General features: G+C 53.6%; 1 protein-coding gene across 1 annotated transcript; it reads right to left on the reverse strand.

Annotated features, from left to right (window-relative positions):
* Positions 1 to 3,866: 3,866 nt before the first annotated feature.
* Positions 3,867 to 13,565, reverse strand: LOC148183897 (maestro heat-like repeat-containing protein family member 7). Its single transcript, XM_088058978.1, has 15 exons — positions 13,210 to 13,565; positions 8,793 to 8,940; positions 8,459 to 8,545; positions 7,576 to 7,938; positions 7,243 to 7,391; positions 6,864 to 7,011; positions 6,465 to 6,655; positions 6,245 to 6,382; positions 5,863 to 5,977; positions 5,553 to 5,690; positions 5,144 to 5,320; positions 4,855 to 5,010; positions 4,594 to 4,695; positions 4,176 to 4,278; positions 3,867 to 3,895 (listed from the first exon to the last, which is right to left on the reverse strand). Exons 1-15 carry the CDS (start codon positions 13,563 to 13,565, stop codon positions 3,867 to 3,869), a joined length of 2,400 nt encoding a protein of 799 aa, XP_087915104.1.
* Positions 13,566 to 14,276: the final 711 nt, after the last annotated feature.

The raw sequence follows: 14,276 nt of genomic DNA on the forward strand, positions 1-14,276 counted from the left end.
GGTATGTGCTTCAGTGCATTCAATATTTCCCTATCATTGCATTAGGGCTGAATCATGATGGAGCTGCTCTCTATCCTTTTGAGCACAAAGAATGGGCCTGTCAAATTGGTGAGAAGTGGCAAACTGTTGGTTTGGAAACTTCATTAATAACTTAATTCACTGTGAATCTGGAAACTTGTATTGTCCGGGAATAACAAGGGTTTATCTGTGAAAGTAATGCAACCAGAGCTCAAGATATTTCTTTGGACACGGAACAAAATATCTGCAACTTTGAAATACATCCTACCGAGACTTCTGAAACTACTTGTGCATATAGGACGTGGATGTGCATGTTTGAGAACTGCTTGTGATAGTGTACTTCTAGAAATCTTGGTAGTGAATACAAAAAAATCATTCAAATTTTTCTGTTTGTAATTTTACTAAGATTGCAGGAAGTGATTTTTCTTATGTAGTCCCAGTCATTTCTTACCACCTTTTACAGTCCATTTACACACTGATCCACCATTTATTGCCTACCTCTATTGGGATGAACAAAGCAATTATTGCTTCACCAGGATTTAATTGAAATTTTGGGAAAGTAAAAATAGGAAATCAGCCCTCGTGATAAAGAAATTGCCTGAAATTGTTTATTTGGGTATTATTGGATGAACTGAAATTGCTTATTCTTTGTAATAAGAAGTTGAATGTATATTTTAATTGAAATTTGATTCTTTGCTTTTGTTTTTCCTTTTCTCTTTCCCTTATCTTTTTCCTACTTTTCTTTTTCTGTCTGATTTTCTGTCTCTGTTTTCCGGGGTACACTACCAACCTTTGACGAGACCTGAAGCCTTCGTAACAACACTACAAAGGAGCCCTCTTGACGCTGATCGTGAGTCACGGGGTGGTGTAAGAGACGGTCTGAAGTTTCCCTCATTTGCCTCACGAGCATGGCAAGAACAGAGACCGAGACCCTGAGGAGCCCAGGGGACTTTGTGCAGGGGTTCTGGCCTGGTTGAGGTGGATGCTTGCTAAGCCGTTGTTTGAAGGTGTGCTCGACCCACAGCACAAGAGTGATTGTTTGCAGGTGTTTGCTGTGCTGCCACGGTACACTGCCTTCGTTCCTGCTGCTGAGCAGGGACTTGTGAGGAGTGGAGCCTGTTCAGTACCTCACACCTGCTTCCCAGAGCAACAGGTCACACCACAATAGCCTATACATCTCCCCACCTTTTGGCCAACTGCCCTCACCATGAAACTTGAGACTATAAAGGTGACTTTTCTAAGTTGCTTTCGGAGAGAGAGTTCCCCACGGAAGAAGACACTGGCGACCCCATCTTGTCCATTGGTAGCTATACCTCGCCCCCGTTTTCTCTCTTTACTTTGCCTCTTTATCTCTCTTCCTCTCTCTTTCTCTCCTTCTCATCTATTGCATAACCCATGATGCTGGCACTAAAATAAAGATGCATTATTGCTGTTGTGATTTAAACTGAAATCCCTTGGTGTCCTTTTTGCACTCTGAGATCAAACAAACCTCTCATGACGCCCGCCTGTGTGAGCAGATTGTGACACATGTATACTTCAATGTGTGCACAAATGATGAATCAGACAATTTCTAGCATCTGTGTTGTTCATCAGGCCAGGGGAGATGTTAGGAAGGATGAGAATTTAACAGAAAAGTTTCACAGATATGAATGCTTACCAGAAGAAATGAAATGCTTACCTCAAGAAATGAAAGCAAGCATGGATATATAAAAAGACATTTGTAGGGCCACTTATTGCTGAAACCACCGAGAGAACAAAGGTTTAGTTGAGATGGAAGGTTTAGAACAAAGGTTTAGTCAGTTAGAAGGAGGTTTGATGGCTGAAGTCCAACAGCTTTAAGTGGTCTTCAAACAAAGCATGTTTTCTACCATGTAAAAAAGCATAGGCAGACAGAAAGACGTTTTTTACCAAAGCAAAAAGAAATTTCCACTGCAAAACAACTTTCAGAGTTTAACATGTAATTACTAACTCAAATGATTAGTTAGTCACTAACATATATGGTAATTTCAGCATTTTTGATAGGATCTATGTACATGTAAAGGTATTGTGTATGACGCTGATTGGTTGTTATGCAATGATACACACAGCAAAAGAAAGAGATATAATGCACTGTAACCAGAACTAAGTGGGCTTCAGAACACAGGGCTTGCCTGTAGCCAGCAGCTGTAGGCTGACCCACGACCCCCTGCTGTAATCTAGTCGATAGAATAAACAGCATTCTAAAGAAGAGCCATCTGAAGTCCCCATCTCTCTGCTGGCTCTAACAGTTCTGCCCTCTTCCTGATCCTGTCCAGGGATGGAGCATTGCTGTGCTTTCAGGAAGCTGTTCTAGAAAGCCTCAGGCGTTCCAAGCTCCTTTGCCCTCTGTGCATGCTTGCCACAGAATCCCTCACAGCCAGGTTCAGGGCATACTCAGCTTGGCTTTTTCAAAATCCAAGGCCTTCAGGGTGCTCAGTTAAACCTTTAACTCCAGAATGCTGTGGAAGTGGACCTTCAGCACAGGGACCTTTCCAGCCTGATCTGCGCTCCTTCCTCTGCATCTCTGCACAAAACACGGTGTTGAAGCAGGGTCTAGCGTTCGGAAGATATCGGGTTGTAATGGAAAGACAGTAACCCCCCCTCCTCCACAGTGTATGGTAAGGCCCCCTGCAATTAGCCAATAGCACCTAGCTGTGATGAAAGCAGATGGGAGTAACACAGGGATCCTAGGTTATAAAAGGTCAAATTCTCCAGCAATAAACGCCATTTGCCATCCATCACATTGATGTCTGTGTGCAACGGACCGAGTGGCCTGGGTGTTGGTCACCGTGCTGGCTCCTGAACCAGGGTGTCTGCCTTGCATTAAAAGACAACAACACAGTGCAGGAGAGAACGGCAGGAGGGGCCTGTGTGTCACAGCGCTCTGGATTTGTGACCCTTCAACTCCACAGAGATGCAGGTTTAGTGAAAAAGCCAAACTGTTTATTGATGGGATGCGAAGCAAAGGGATGGGCTGAGGGGCAAAAAAGGGGATGGGCAAGGTCTGAGGGCGGGGGGATGGAGCTGTCAAAAGGGAGGGAAACCGGTGGGAAAAAGAAGGGATGGGCAGTGTCTGAGGGCTGGAGGCATGGAGCGATCAAAAGGGAAGAATGGAGGGAGAAAGAAGGGATGGAAAGTGTTTGAGGGCCGCAGGGAGGGAGGTATTCAAAAGGGAGGGAAACTGGAGGGAAAAAGAAGGGATGGGCAGTTTCTGAGGGCTGCGGGGACAGAACTATCTACAGGAAGGGGGAGGGCTGAAGCCATGCGAGCTTCCCACAGGCTCAGCTGTGCCAGTTGTCAGCTGTGCCTGGAGCTCCAGCTGGTCTCTTCTGGTTTCAGCGTAGTCTTGTCTTCCATGGCATCTTATACGAAGACTGGTTCTCCTAAAGCAGCAGACGAGCGAACTTCTGCTGTTCTTTCAATAAATGTCTGCTGAAAAACTGCTCCTCTGAGAAGGGTTGTCATCTCTTCTCAGGGCTTGAAGTGCTGGAAGAGAGGGGGACAGAGCCATGATCAGACCCCAGATCTGTGGCAGTCCTAGGAGAAAGTCCTGCCAGAGCCATGCTAGCCTGCTCTTGCTGTGGCCACAAGAGTGAAGAGGCCAACAGGATCAGCTGCAAGGTCTGGTCACCCCACCCAAATCCGCCCCCCACACCCCTGAAATCTCTCTGTGATATTCCCACACCACCAAGGTGTGCACACAGGGAGAGAAGCCCTCCGAAGCCAGGGCAGAGATTACAGCTCCCTGCCTGGGCATTGCAGATCCCCCAGTGCCAGCCCCTCACTGCCAGCCCTCACTCACCCTCGATGAGGGCCTGCAGCTCTTCCTGCTACGCCCTCAGGTGCTCCCCGGCCATCCCTGGGAACACAGAGCCTGTCAGGGCCCCGGCGGCACAGCTCCCTGCCAGCGGCGCTGCCAGCCCTGGGGCCACACGCCCTCCCGCCCCGGCAGGGCTCAGCCCCAGCCCTTGCCGCGTCCTGACTCAGCCCAAGGGCACGGCTGCCAGAGGCCGGCAGCAGCCCCGAGGGCAGCCGGGGCTCCAGGGCACCGGGCCCGGGTGCCGCTGCCAGGACAGCAGCAGCCGGGGCTGGGGCCGAGCTGCGGTGGGGCAGGGAGGGAGCCTGGGCTCGTGGCTCACCGATGAACCTGATGGCCGCCTCTCGCAGGGACTCCTGTGGGCTGTCCAGGTACGGCAGTGCCCGGCGCAGGTGCTCGGCTGCTCGGCTCCTGTCGTCTGCCAGCTGCAGAGAGCGGCAGGAGGGAAGGGTTGGCGCGGGCTCTGCCCCTCGGCCGGGCGCTGCCTGCGGCCAGCCCCGGCCTCCCGTGCCCGCCCAGCCCTGAGGCCCGGCCCGCAGCCCCACTGGGCTGGGGCTCTCCATCGGCAGCCGGCTCGGGGGTCACAGGAGCCTGGAGAAGAAGCCGTGCAGCCCAGGGAAGGGAGCAGCGTGTGGGGCACAGGCTGGCGCCCCTGGGTGCAGCACTGGGCCACAGGTGCCAGCCCCACACACTGAGCTCTGGGGGCTTCTCAAATTTGGGCTTCTCCAGGCCGTTCTTACCAGACACTCAGCAAACTTCCACAGCTGCTCCTTCCTCACCAGCTGCTTGAGATTCCTCCTCTTGAGGAACTCGGCTACATGAAGCAGTGTTTCCCGAGAGGCCTGGAGAGCAGCAGAGATGCAGTGATGGCACTGCAGCCGAGGGCACAGGACTCTTGTCTGGGTGACAGGGCCCAGAGGAAGCCGCAGCCTGGGAGGTTCCAGGACAGGAGGAAGCTGATGCCCCTCCCAGGGATGCACCGGCATCACAGCAAACCTCACCTTCGCCACACGCCAGTTCTCATCATGGCAGTGGATGAAGAGTGGAAGCAGGCTCTGGTTCAAAATCTTCTCCAGAGGCTTCTTTCCCTCATCCACTACCAAGTCCATTGTCATGAAGAAGAGGTCAAGGGAGAGCAACTGCATATGGCTGTGGTCCTGGAGGAAAAGAAATTAAAAAGACCTTAATACCAATTCCTCCAGGCTCACCTGTGCAAAGGCCCAGAAATTTGTAAGACACAAAGTTTCTGGGCAGCAGCCAATGCCCGTGGCTGGGGGCACAGAGCCTTACGTGATCAAAGAGCAGCAGGAGTGCCTGAGCCAGCTTCGGAGCAGTGGTGCTGCATATCACAATGTCTTTATTCTTCAGCATATTGATCAACACACGGAGGGCCATGCCAACCACATTTCCATCTGTATCACCCAGCAGGTCCTGAAGGCGTTGAGACAGGCTGCACATCTTTATGGCCTGTTTGGAACACAAGGCTGTGCTGGGAAGCCCTGAACGGCTGCAGCGCCAAGACCACCCTGGCACTGCAACCCCACCCTGCTGCTGCTGGGCCCAGAGGTCAAAGGCCTGTCCCAAAGCACTCAGGCAGGTGAGGCAAGAGAGCTGGGAGCAGCTGCCTCAGCTCCTGAAGCCCAGCCAGCCCAAGGGGCTGCTTTGCCCAGCACAGCTTCAGCTGCTGCCCCGTTCTCACCATTGAGGGATCCTTGGTGAGTACCACGAGGCCTCTGAGCGCCAGGCGACGCCTCTGCCTGCACTCGCTCTGCAGCTGCCTTGACGCAATCTCAAGGACACCGTCACCGTATTTAGTCAAATCTAAGTACTCAAGGACCTGAAAGGCACAGGGCAGTGACAGGGGAGCCGGCCGGCAGGAGCCTGGAACTGCGCAGGGCTGGGCCCAGGCAGCAGCACAGGGCGCGGGCACCGTCCCAGGCAGCTGTGGCTATGCAAGGGGACAGGGCTGGCAGGCAGCTCAGTGAGGTAGTGCTGGCCATGGGGCTCACCTCCACAAGGAATGCCAGGAAGGGCAGATCCCAGGGTGGATTATCCCTGGCGAGTGCCTTGAGCAGGTGGATTGCAATGCGGATACAGAAGGGGACCAATCCATGGCGCATCTCCCTGTCAGGGGGAAAACAGCACCAAGACTTGAGGTGGGGGGGACAAATCTCTGCCATGAATGACTCACAGAGATCTGGCCTTTCCCCAGCATCCTTGGAGGGATCATGGGTGCTTTGGGAGGTGGCTTCTTTTGGGCACCCTCCTCTATCAGCCGTTTCCAGTCTGCTCAGCCATCCCTCAGTGACGAGGCCTTCTGGCCATGACCACGGGGACTATGAGGGGCACAGGGCACACATTTCAGAGGCAGTGGGGGGAAGGGGCTCTCACCTGGCCAGCAGACCCACGGCATTGTGCTGGGTGTCAGCACAGAGGAGTGTGTCCCAGCCACCCTTGCGCTCCATAGCCATCAACTCTTTGGAACACCCCAGTCGGCAGAGCAGAGATTTCATGGCCTGCACTGCAAACCTGTGTGCAGAGCAAAGCCCAGGTCACACTGGGTGCACTGGTGTCAGCCACAAGGGCATGGGAAGGACAGGAGGACTGGCACCTGTTGGGGTTGCTGGGAAGGCAGTGTTCCTCCTGGCATGCTCTCCAGAAGCTGTCAAATTCCTCTGGTGGCATCAGCTGTGTGGTGATGACAACTTGGAACAGCAGAGCCACAAACAGACGAGGGGTATAAATGATCATCGCCTCATGGCACTGAGGCATCTGGACCATCACCCAGAGCACCAGAGTTGCCTGCAAAAGAAGCACATGAAGACAGTGCTCAGTGCCAAGATGTCCATGGGGCAGGGCCCGAGGGGAGATGCACGGGGAGCAGCGGGCTCGGTGCCCCCTGAGCCTGCCCCTAGCCCAGGTTTCAGCCCAGTGCCTGAGGCAGGCAGAAGATAGAGATCTCCCGGGGAAGCAAGCTCCAGGTGATCAAAGGTCAGCTCCAAAAACTCACACTCAAGGGAAAAACATCCTTGCTGTCCCCATCGGAGGTGCAGATGTTGCAAAGTGGCCAGTTCTCCATCACACACAGCAGTATTGGTGCCACTTTCTTCACTGTTGGTCCTGACGAGGCTATGGCTTGCCACATCATGGCAGCAGCTCTGTGGGATCAGAGCTCTGTGTCAGGGGTGTCTCAGTCACAGAGCCATGCCCTGTGTAGCTGTGGGGTCCCAGGTGACAAAGCCCCAGTGCCCTGAGGGGCAGGGAGGGAGCATTGGCAGCAGTCTCAGGAAACAGAGGGGCCCGAGGCTCCTGGACCTCTCTGCCTGTGCAGGGCGATGGGCCCTAAAGGCCGGTGAGCCCTGAGCTCTCAAGGCACGTGGGCCCCATACCTGTCACACGATGGAGCACAGCGCAGAAGGGTCAGCACCACATCAATAGGGTCTTCTTCAGCCAGCCTCACAATGTCAGTTTGCTGACTGGCATCCACAGGGACACAGGACACCAGACTCTGGTAAATGTTCCTCACCATGGCTGGCACCTGGAGGAGGCATGGGGAAGACTTGGAGCGCTGTCCAAGGCAGCAACTTCCCCAGCTTCCCCCAAGAAGTGCTTACCGTCCCATCACACTCTGCTGGCCTGAAAGGCTGAGGGGGCCCTGTGGATGTGGCTTGAGGGGGCACAGGATCCTGGGAGACCTCCAGTTCTGGCCCCTGGCTGGTCACCTGCTGCTCAGAAGAAGCCGCTCTCTTGTCAACAATGTCAGAAGAAACACGAGGGTCCTTGAAATAATCCCATATGAGCTCTTGGCTTACAGTGGGAGTGGGTATCCTGTTGGCACTCGCGATGCCCTGAGTCTCTCCAATGTCATCATTTTGAATGGTCACGTCCTCAGTCTCTGCCATGTCCGCCTCTGCCCTTTCATTCTTCACTGCAGTGTCAGAAACTTCTGAGCACTCAGCTGAATCTGAGATGACATCAGGCTCTGCCTGGAGCTCCTCCAGCCCTGAGTCAGGCTCAGCTGTGCCCTCAGTTGCTGCTGTGGTGTTGGTCTTTCTACGCCGAATGCGCAGGAATTTGCGGAACCTCTGTGCAGAATGAACAAAGGACAGGGAAGAGAGGCATGTTCCATGGAGTGCTGCAAGTGCAGAGCTGGGCTGAGCAGTGCCAGCAGGCCCAGCCCAGGTGGGGATGGCGACAGGTACCTTCAGCGTTTTGCGGAAGTGGCCACGGGCAGGCTCCTGCTCTTGTCTCTCATCCATGGCTGCATCTGGAAAAGAGCAGCCAGAGCTGAGGGGCTGCGGGAGAGGCCGGAGAACACAGCCCATCCCTGCACTCCCGAGGCAGGGACAGCCCTGGGGTGGCTCAGGGGATGGAGCACGGTCACTGCCAGGGGTCAGCCCCAGCCCAAATTCCGTCCTGTCCTTGGGTATGTCCACAGGGGACGGGATGGGACAGGACGCCATGTGACGGGACGGGAAGGGACGGGACGGGACGGGATGGGATGGGATGGGATGGGATGGGATGGGATGGGATGGGATGGGATGGGATGGGATGGTTCCTAACCGGCCGCAGCCATCAACCCTTTGTCCCAGCTCTGCCACTCACCATCCTGCAGTGGTTGGAACTGCTCCGGCTCTTCCTGCTGTTGTGCTGGGGCAGCTCCAGGGTCTGTCTTTTTGTTCCGTCGGAACACTTTGAACAGGTTGAGGAATCTCCCCGCCATGACACAATCCTGCCTCAAAGGCACCTTAAAGAGAGATGCCTTGGGTAATCTCTGAGAAAAATAAACTGTGAAGTTGACCCTTGAAGGCACCTACGAGCGAGAAGCCTCAGCAAGGCTACAGGACAGCAAGTCCTGCAGTTGGATCTTGAGGGCTCCTGCCACAATGACTGGAGGCTCCTCGTAAATGACTGTGGTCACCAGGTCCCACAGTCTCACCTTGAGGACAGAGGTCAGAAGGATGGGAGATGCCTCAGAAAAGCTCCAGGTCACCAAGTACCGGAGTCTGGCCTTGAAGGCACCTGCAAAAGAAAAGTCTTGGGAAAGACACGGGCCAACAAAGCCCACAGTCTTGCCCCGCAGGCACCTGCAAAAGAAAAGCCTCGGGAAAGCCACGGGCCACCAAGGCCCGCAGTCTTGCCACGAGGTCACCTGTAGAAGAAACGCCTTGGAAAAGCTCCGGGTAAGACACAAACGAGTGCGCTGTGCGGGGATTCCTCACAGCACCGCTCTGGCGCGTCCTGTCCCGTCGCGTGCACTGAGCACTGTGGCGTTGTCCTGTCACCGCCAGCCCCTATGTCACCACGTGTCACAAAGGGTCCTTGGACACCCTGTCCCTTTCCATTCCACGGTTACCAGGCTGCACCGTGTCACAAAGGGCCCTTGCATACACTGTCAACTGCCCTGGTTCCGCCCCCATCCCCCAAAGTGACCCAGGCTGGAAGGAATCCCTTGCTCAAAGTGTCTAAGACAGCCTGACAGGATCTTTAGGAACACCTCAAACCATCAGCAAATGCTGCCCTGCTCTGCAGGCTCAGGGCAGCAGAAGGAGCCCCCAGGGCTGCCGACGCAGCCGCAGCAGGAAGGGCACGGGGCCTTGCACAGAATCTGCACAGGGGCCTGGCAGCTCTGAAATCAGCAAGTGTGGCAGAGTCCCCACCGAGGCAGACCTGCCACCCCAGCCGAGCCCTGGCAGTGCTGGTGCCCTTCTCCTGCCCCACAGACCTGTGCCCCTGGGGGGCTTCTGTGCCAGAGGGCAGCCAAAGCCCACGTGCACTGGGGGCTGGGCTCCTTCCTGCAGGGACTGTTGGCAGGAGCTCCTGGAGCAATTGCTGGCAAGGCTTAGTCTTAGTCAGATTAATTACATTAATTGGAATTATTTTCCCATTGAAGTCATTTCATGCAGCTCAAAATACATCTTTGTTGGGAAGGCACAGAAGGATCTGGCAGACTTCACCAATTAATTGGAATGGCCGGAGAATGTGGAAGATGTGCAAGTTTGCTTCCCATCTCAAAGCAGCAAGTCCTTTGCCTTAACATCATCCATCGAGAGTCACTTTAAAAAACATAACACTACACAGAGGCTAAAAAAAGGCCATTCTTTGGTTTCCATGCCTTTGGTTTTCTATGGAGGGATGATAATATCCTAATTCTCTGAAGGATTAAAGCTCTCAAGGAATGACAGTCCACTCAGTATTACAAAAGTAGTCCAAACAATTGAGTTGATTGCAAAAAGGCTAATCCTCCCCCTGGTACAGATATCTAGGTGGCCAATAAATTTCAGCTCTCCCCTCTTCTTCTTTGCATGAGAACCAGGATCACTAACAGGAGAAGTCACAGATATTCCTTATGTCCTCCATAACCAAGGCTGTGCCAAACCATGGATGCTGCTGTCAAACTGACTCAAATTCCAGCCTAGACCTCTCACTTCCAGACAACTCCTTCCCCAACACATCCACCAACACCAATGCCCCCAAAACACACTCACAGAACTCCTCAACACCCCACCAGGACCCCCAGCTGTCCCCATCCCTCCACAGAGCTTTCCCACCCTCCAGCAGACCCCTGGTTCCCTGCACATGCCATGGGATGGCACTCAGCAGGATCTGCTCCAAGGCCTTCCGTGGTAGCAAGCTCAGGCTGCCAGGCCAATGGTTCCTGGATCATCCTTCCCACGGCCCCTTCCTGTGCATGGCTCTTCCATTTACACCTTTGAGCTCAGCTTGGACTTCTCCCCTTAAGCAGGATTGCTGTTAAAGGATGGAGAGCAGCCTGGCAAGCTCTTTCTCCAGCTCCCTCTTTACTCTTGGGGCAGCTAGAACATTGCACAGGAAAGCAACTGGTGCCACAAGGAGTGGGCGACGTCAGGGGAGATCACTCAGGACTGCTATATCCTGAGGGAACACCGCTGGGCTTGACCTTTGGGTACCTGCACAAACTTCAAGGCAGCCGCCTTAGTTTCCAGGACAGCCCTGTGCTGGCCAGCATCCTGACGTGGATGCTGGACTGCTGCAAGGCGCTGCTGGGAGCCAGCAGGACAGGACTGGCTGTCTTGTTTACATGTTGAAAATGCGTTAGATTGTATTTAGCTAGAAATTTAGGGATCCCTTAATTTGGTAAGGAATTGCGCCATTATAAGCTAAGAATTTTTTTTTTATTATTCTGTATTTTATCTAATTTTTAGCGTTTAATTTTGTTTCAATACAGCAAAGTAGAGGCCCTTCTTTTGGTTTGGATTCTTTATGGAATTGTTTCCCATCTGAAAGGAAGACTCTGTGAAGGCAGCAGTTGTCCAGGCCACAAATACAGGTCATGAAGAAACAAAAGATGTGGCTGAGACCTCTCACATCCCACACTAAGGAGTCAGCCAAGGGAAAGGAGCTTTTGGGAGTCATGCCTGGGGGAGGAGGGACAGGCAGTGGGGTTATGGCTGTCTCTTAGCTGGGGGACACGGCTCAAAGGGCAGATGGCTGAGGTTTTGGTGTTGGACTGCTGCTGCCCAGAGGATCCACTGCTACTGCAGAACTTTTCCATCACTGTGTCTCTTTAATGTGGGTGAGCCTCTGCTCCCAGGTGTGGCCATGTAACTGGGTCCTTTCAATACCCAATCACTCTGGGAGGGATCCTCACCATGTGCTTGGGTGCCTGAGGGGAAAACTGGGACCCTGACTACCTCAGAAAGGGAGCGTTTCATGGCTGCTTGTGGGAGCCCAGCAGCTGCTGCTGTTGCCAGGATATTACACAGGTGACAGCCAGGGAACACCCAAAACAATCCCCCCCTCCACCTTTTTTCTCCTTCCAGGGCTGCCCAGACCCTGCTGTTTCTGTCCTGCTCTGAATTTTGAGTACGCTTTTAGCTCAACATCCCTGGGTGTGCCCAGCCTCATGCTGCTCCTGCCACAGCTTTGAGCTCATTGCTAAACTGTTTGCCACCCCGGGCCTGCACTCCTCTGCTGTTCCATCCTGGCCCCTCGAGGTTCCTGCTATAGTCCATTTCACCAACTTTATATCGCCCCACATTCGGGTGCCCAAACGACTGCAGTGGGTCGACCCTGGCTGGGTGCCAGCTGTCACTCTGTCACTCTGTCACTCTCTTTCCCACTGGGACGGGGAAGAGGCTAAGACAGAGAACAGCCAGCAGGGTGAGATAAGGCAGTTTTATTACAGTAAAATAAAGTTCTATAAAACTAAAAAAGAACTAAGCAGAGATCTGTGCTTGCATGGGCTGAAGAGAAAAAAGTCACTCTCTACTTCCCATCAGCACTGATGTTCGGGCATTTTCTGAAAAGAAGGGCTTCAGCACGCATAACAATTCCTCCAGAAGGCAAACACTGAAAACTGAGAAATACCTGCCCCCTTCCTCTTCTCTCCCTTAGATTACATCTCTGAGCTGTTGTCATAAGGTATGGAATATCCCTTTGGCTTATTTGGGTCAGTTGGCTTGGTTGTGTCCTCTCCCAGCATCTTGCCCACTCCCATCCCCTTTGATGGGGGAAGGAATGTCAGAGGGACAGCACTGCCAGGCAATAGCCAAAACACTGGTCTGTTCTCAACACCCACCCAGGTACCAATGCAAAGCACAGCGCTGGAAGGGCTGTGAACTTTACCTTGGTCAGGACCCATACAGGTGCTATGGAAAGTTTTGGATTCTGGCATGTGCGTGCCCTTCTGCACCTCAGGCCAGACCGTCCTGACAAAACCCATTTAACGACCAGCAGAACTGCATATTCTAAAAACAGGGGAACCTACCTCAACCCCTACACAGTCAGCTAAGAATATCTCTGCTGCTGCTACAAAAATTCACTACTTACCAGCAAAACACAAACGTGCAGATGAAATGATCCCAGCCTCTGTAGAAATGATTCTTAATGTATTAAGACTTTTTCTGAGAGGGACCCCAACTGAACTAAGAGATTGTTTAGTTGGGAGATGACACAAAGTCTGGGAAGATGTAGTGCACAGTGATGCTTTGAACTGCCTGCAAACCCCAAGAAAATCAATCCCAACATGGGGAAACCTCCTGTATCTCATGATGTCTCATTCAGCGACACCTGAGCCAAACACATGAAGTATGTGTAAAGCTAAAGGTGTAGAGCTGTCACTGTGAAAACAGGAATGGAAATAGGAGGAAACACAAAGGTAGACAGGTAAGTGTGAGAAAGGAGCAAGGCTGAAAGTGGAGAAGATTGCTGGGAAGCCTGGAAGAAAGTAGATTACACACCATCTGAGAACAGGAAAGGCGTCCGGTTTCTTCCCAGCTTGCAAGCCTTGAGAAAACTAAGAAACTGTCAGGCCCATGGATTTATTGGAGGCCTGCAGCCGTGTTGCTTGTGAAGGACTGAAGAGATTGTCACACTGTTGAACACCGTCAGGTTCATGGGTGAGCCACGAGCCCGGGCTCCCTCCCCGCCCCGCCGCAGCTCGGCCCCGGCCCCGGCTGCTGCTGTCCCGGCAGCGGCACCCGGGCCCGGCGCCCTGGAGCCCCGGCTGCCCTCGGGGCTGCTGCCGGCCTCTGGCAGCCGTGCCCTTGGGCTGAGTCAGGACGCGGCAAGGGCTGGGGCTGAGCCCTGCCGGGGCGGGAGGGCGTGTGGCCCCAGGGCTGGCAGCGCCGCTGGCAGGGAGCTGTGCCGCCGGGGCCCTGACAGGCTCTGTGTTCCCAGGGATGGCCGGGGAGCACCTGAGGGCGTAGCAGGAAGAGCTCCAGGCCTTCATCGACGGTGAATGAGGGCTGGCAGTGAGGGGCTGGCACTGGGGGATCTGCAATGCCCAGGCAGGGAGCTGTAATCTCTGCCCCAGCTTCAGAGGGCTTCTCTCCCTGTGTGCACACCTTGGTGGTGTGGGACATCACAGAGAGATTTCAGGGACATGGGGCAGGAATTTGGATGGGGGGAGGATTTGTGGCCAGGACCTTGCAGCTGATCCTGTTGGCCTCTTCACTCTTGTGGCCATGGCAAGAGCAGGACTTTCTCCTAGGATTCCCACAGATTTGGGCTCTGATTGTGGCTCTGTTCCTCTCTCTTTTAGCACTCCAAGCCCTAAGAAGAGATGACAACTCTTCCCTGAGCAACACAGCACTTCAGGTGATATTCATAGAAAGAACTGCACAGGTACACTCATCTGCTGGCTCAGAAGAACCAGTGTTCATTTAAGACCTGCAGATGCCATGGAACATGGGACTAAGTGTAGATCAGAAGAGACCAGCTGGAGCTCCAGGCACAGCTGACAACTGGCACAGCTGAGCCTGTGGGAAGCTCGCATGGCTTCAGCCCTCTCCCTGCCTGTAGATAGTTCCCTCCCTGCAGCCCTCAGAAACTGCCCACCCCTTCTTTTTCCCTCCACTCTCCCTCCCTTTTGACAGATCCTTCTTTCCCCTCCCTCAGACCTTGCCCATCCCCTTTTTTGCCCCTCAGTTCATCCCTTTGT

The sequence above is a fragment of the Pseudopodoces humilis genome, chromosome 8 (genome assembly GCF_049639895.1).
Source record: "Pseudopodoces humilis isolate 2021_Gansu_Grassland_sample_001 chromosome 8, ASM4963989v1, whole genome shotgun sequence".
Lineage (NCBI taxonomy): Eukaryota > Metazoa > Chordata > Aves > Passeriformes > Paridae > Pseudopodoces > Pseudopodoces humilis.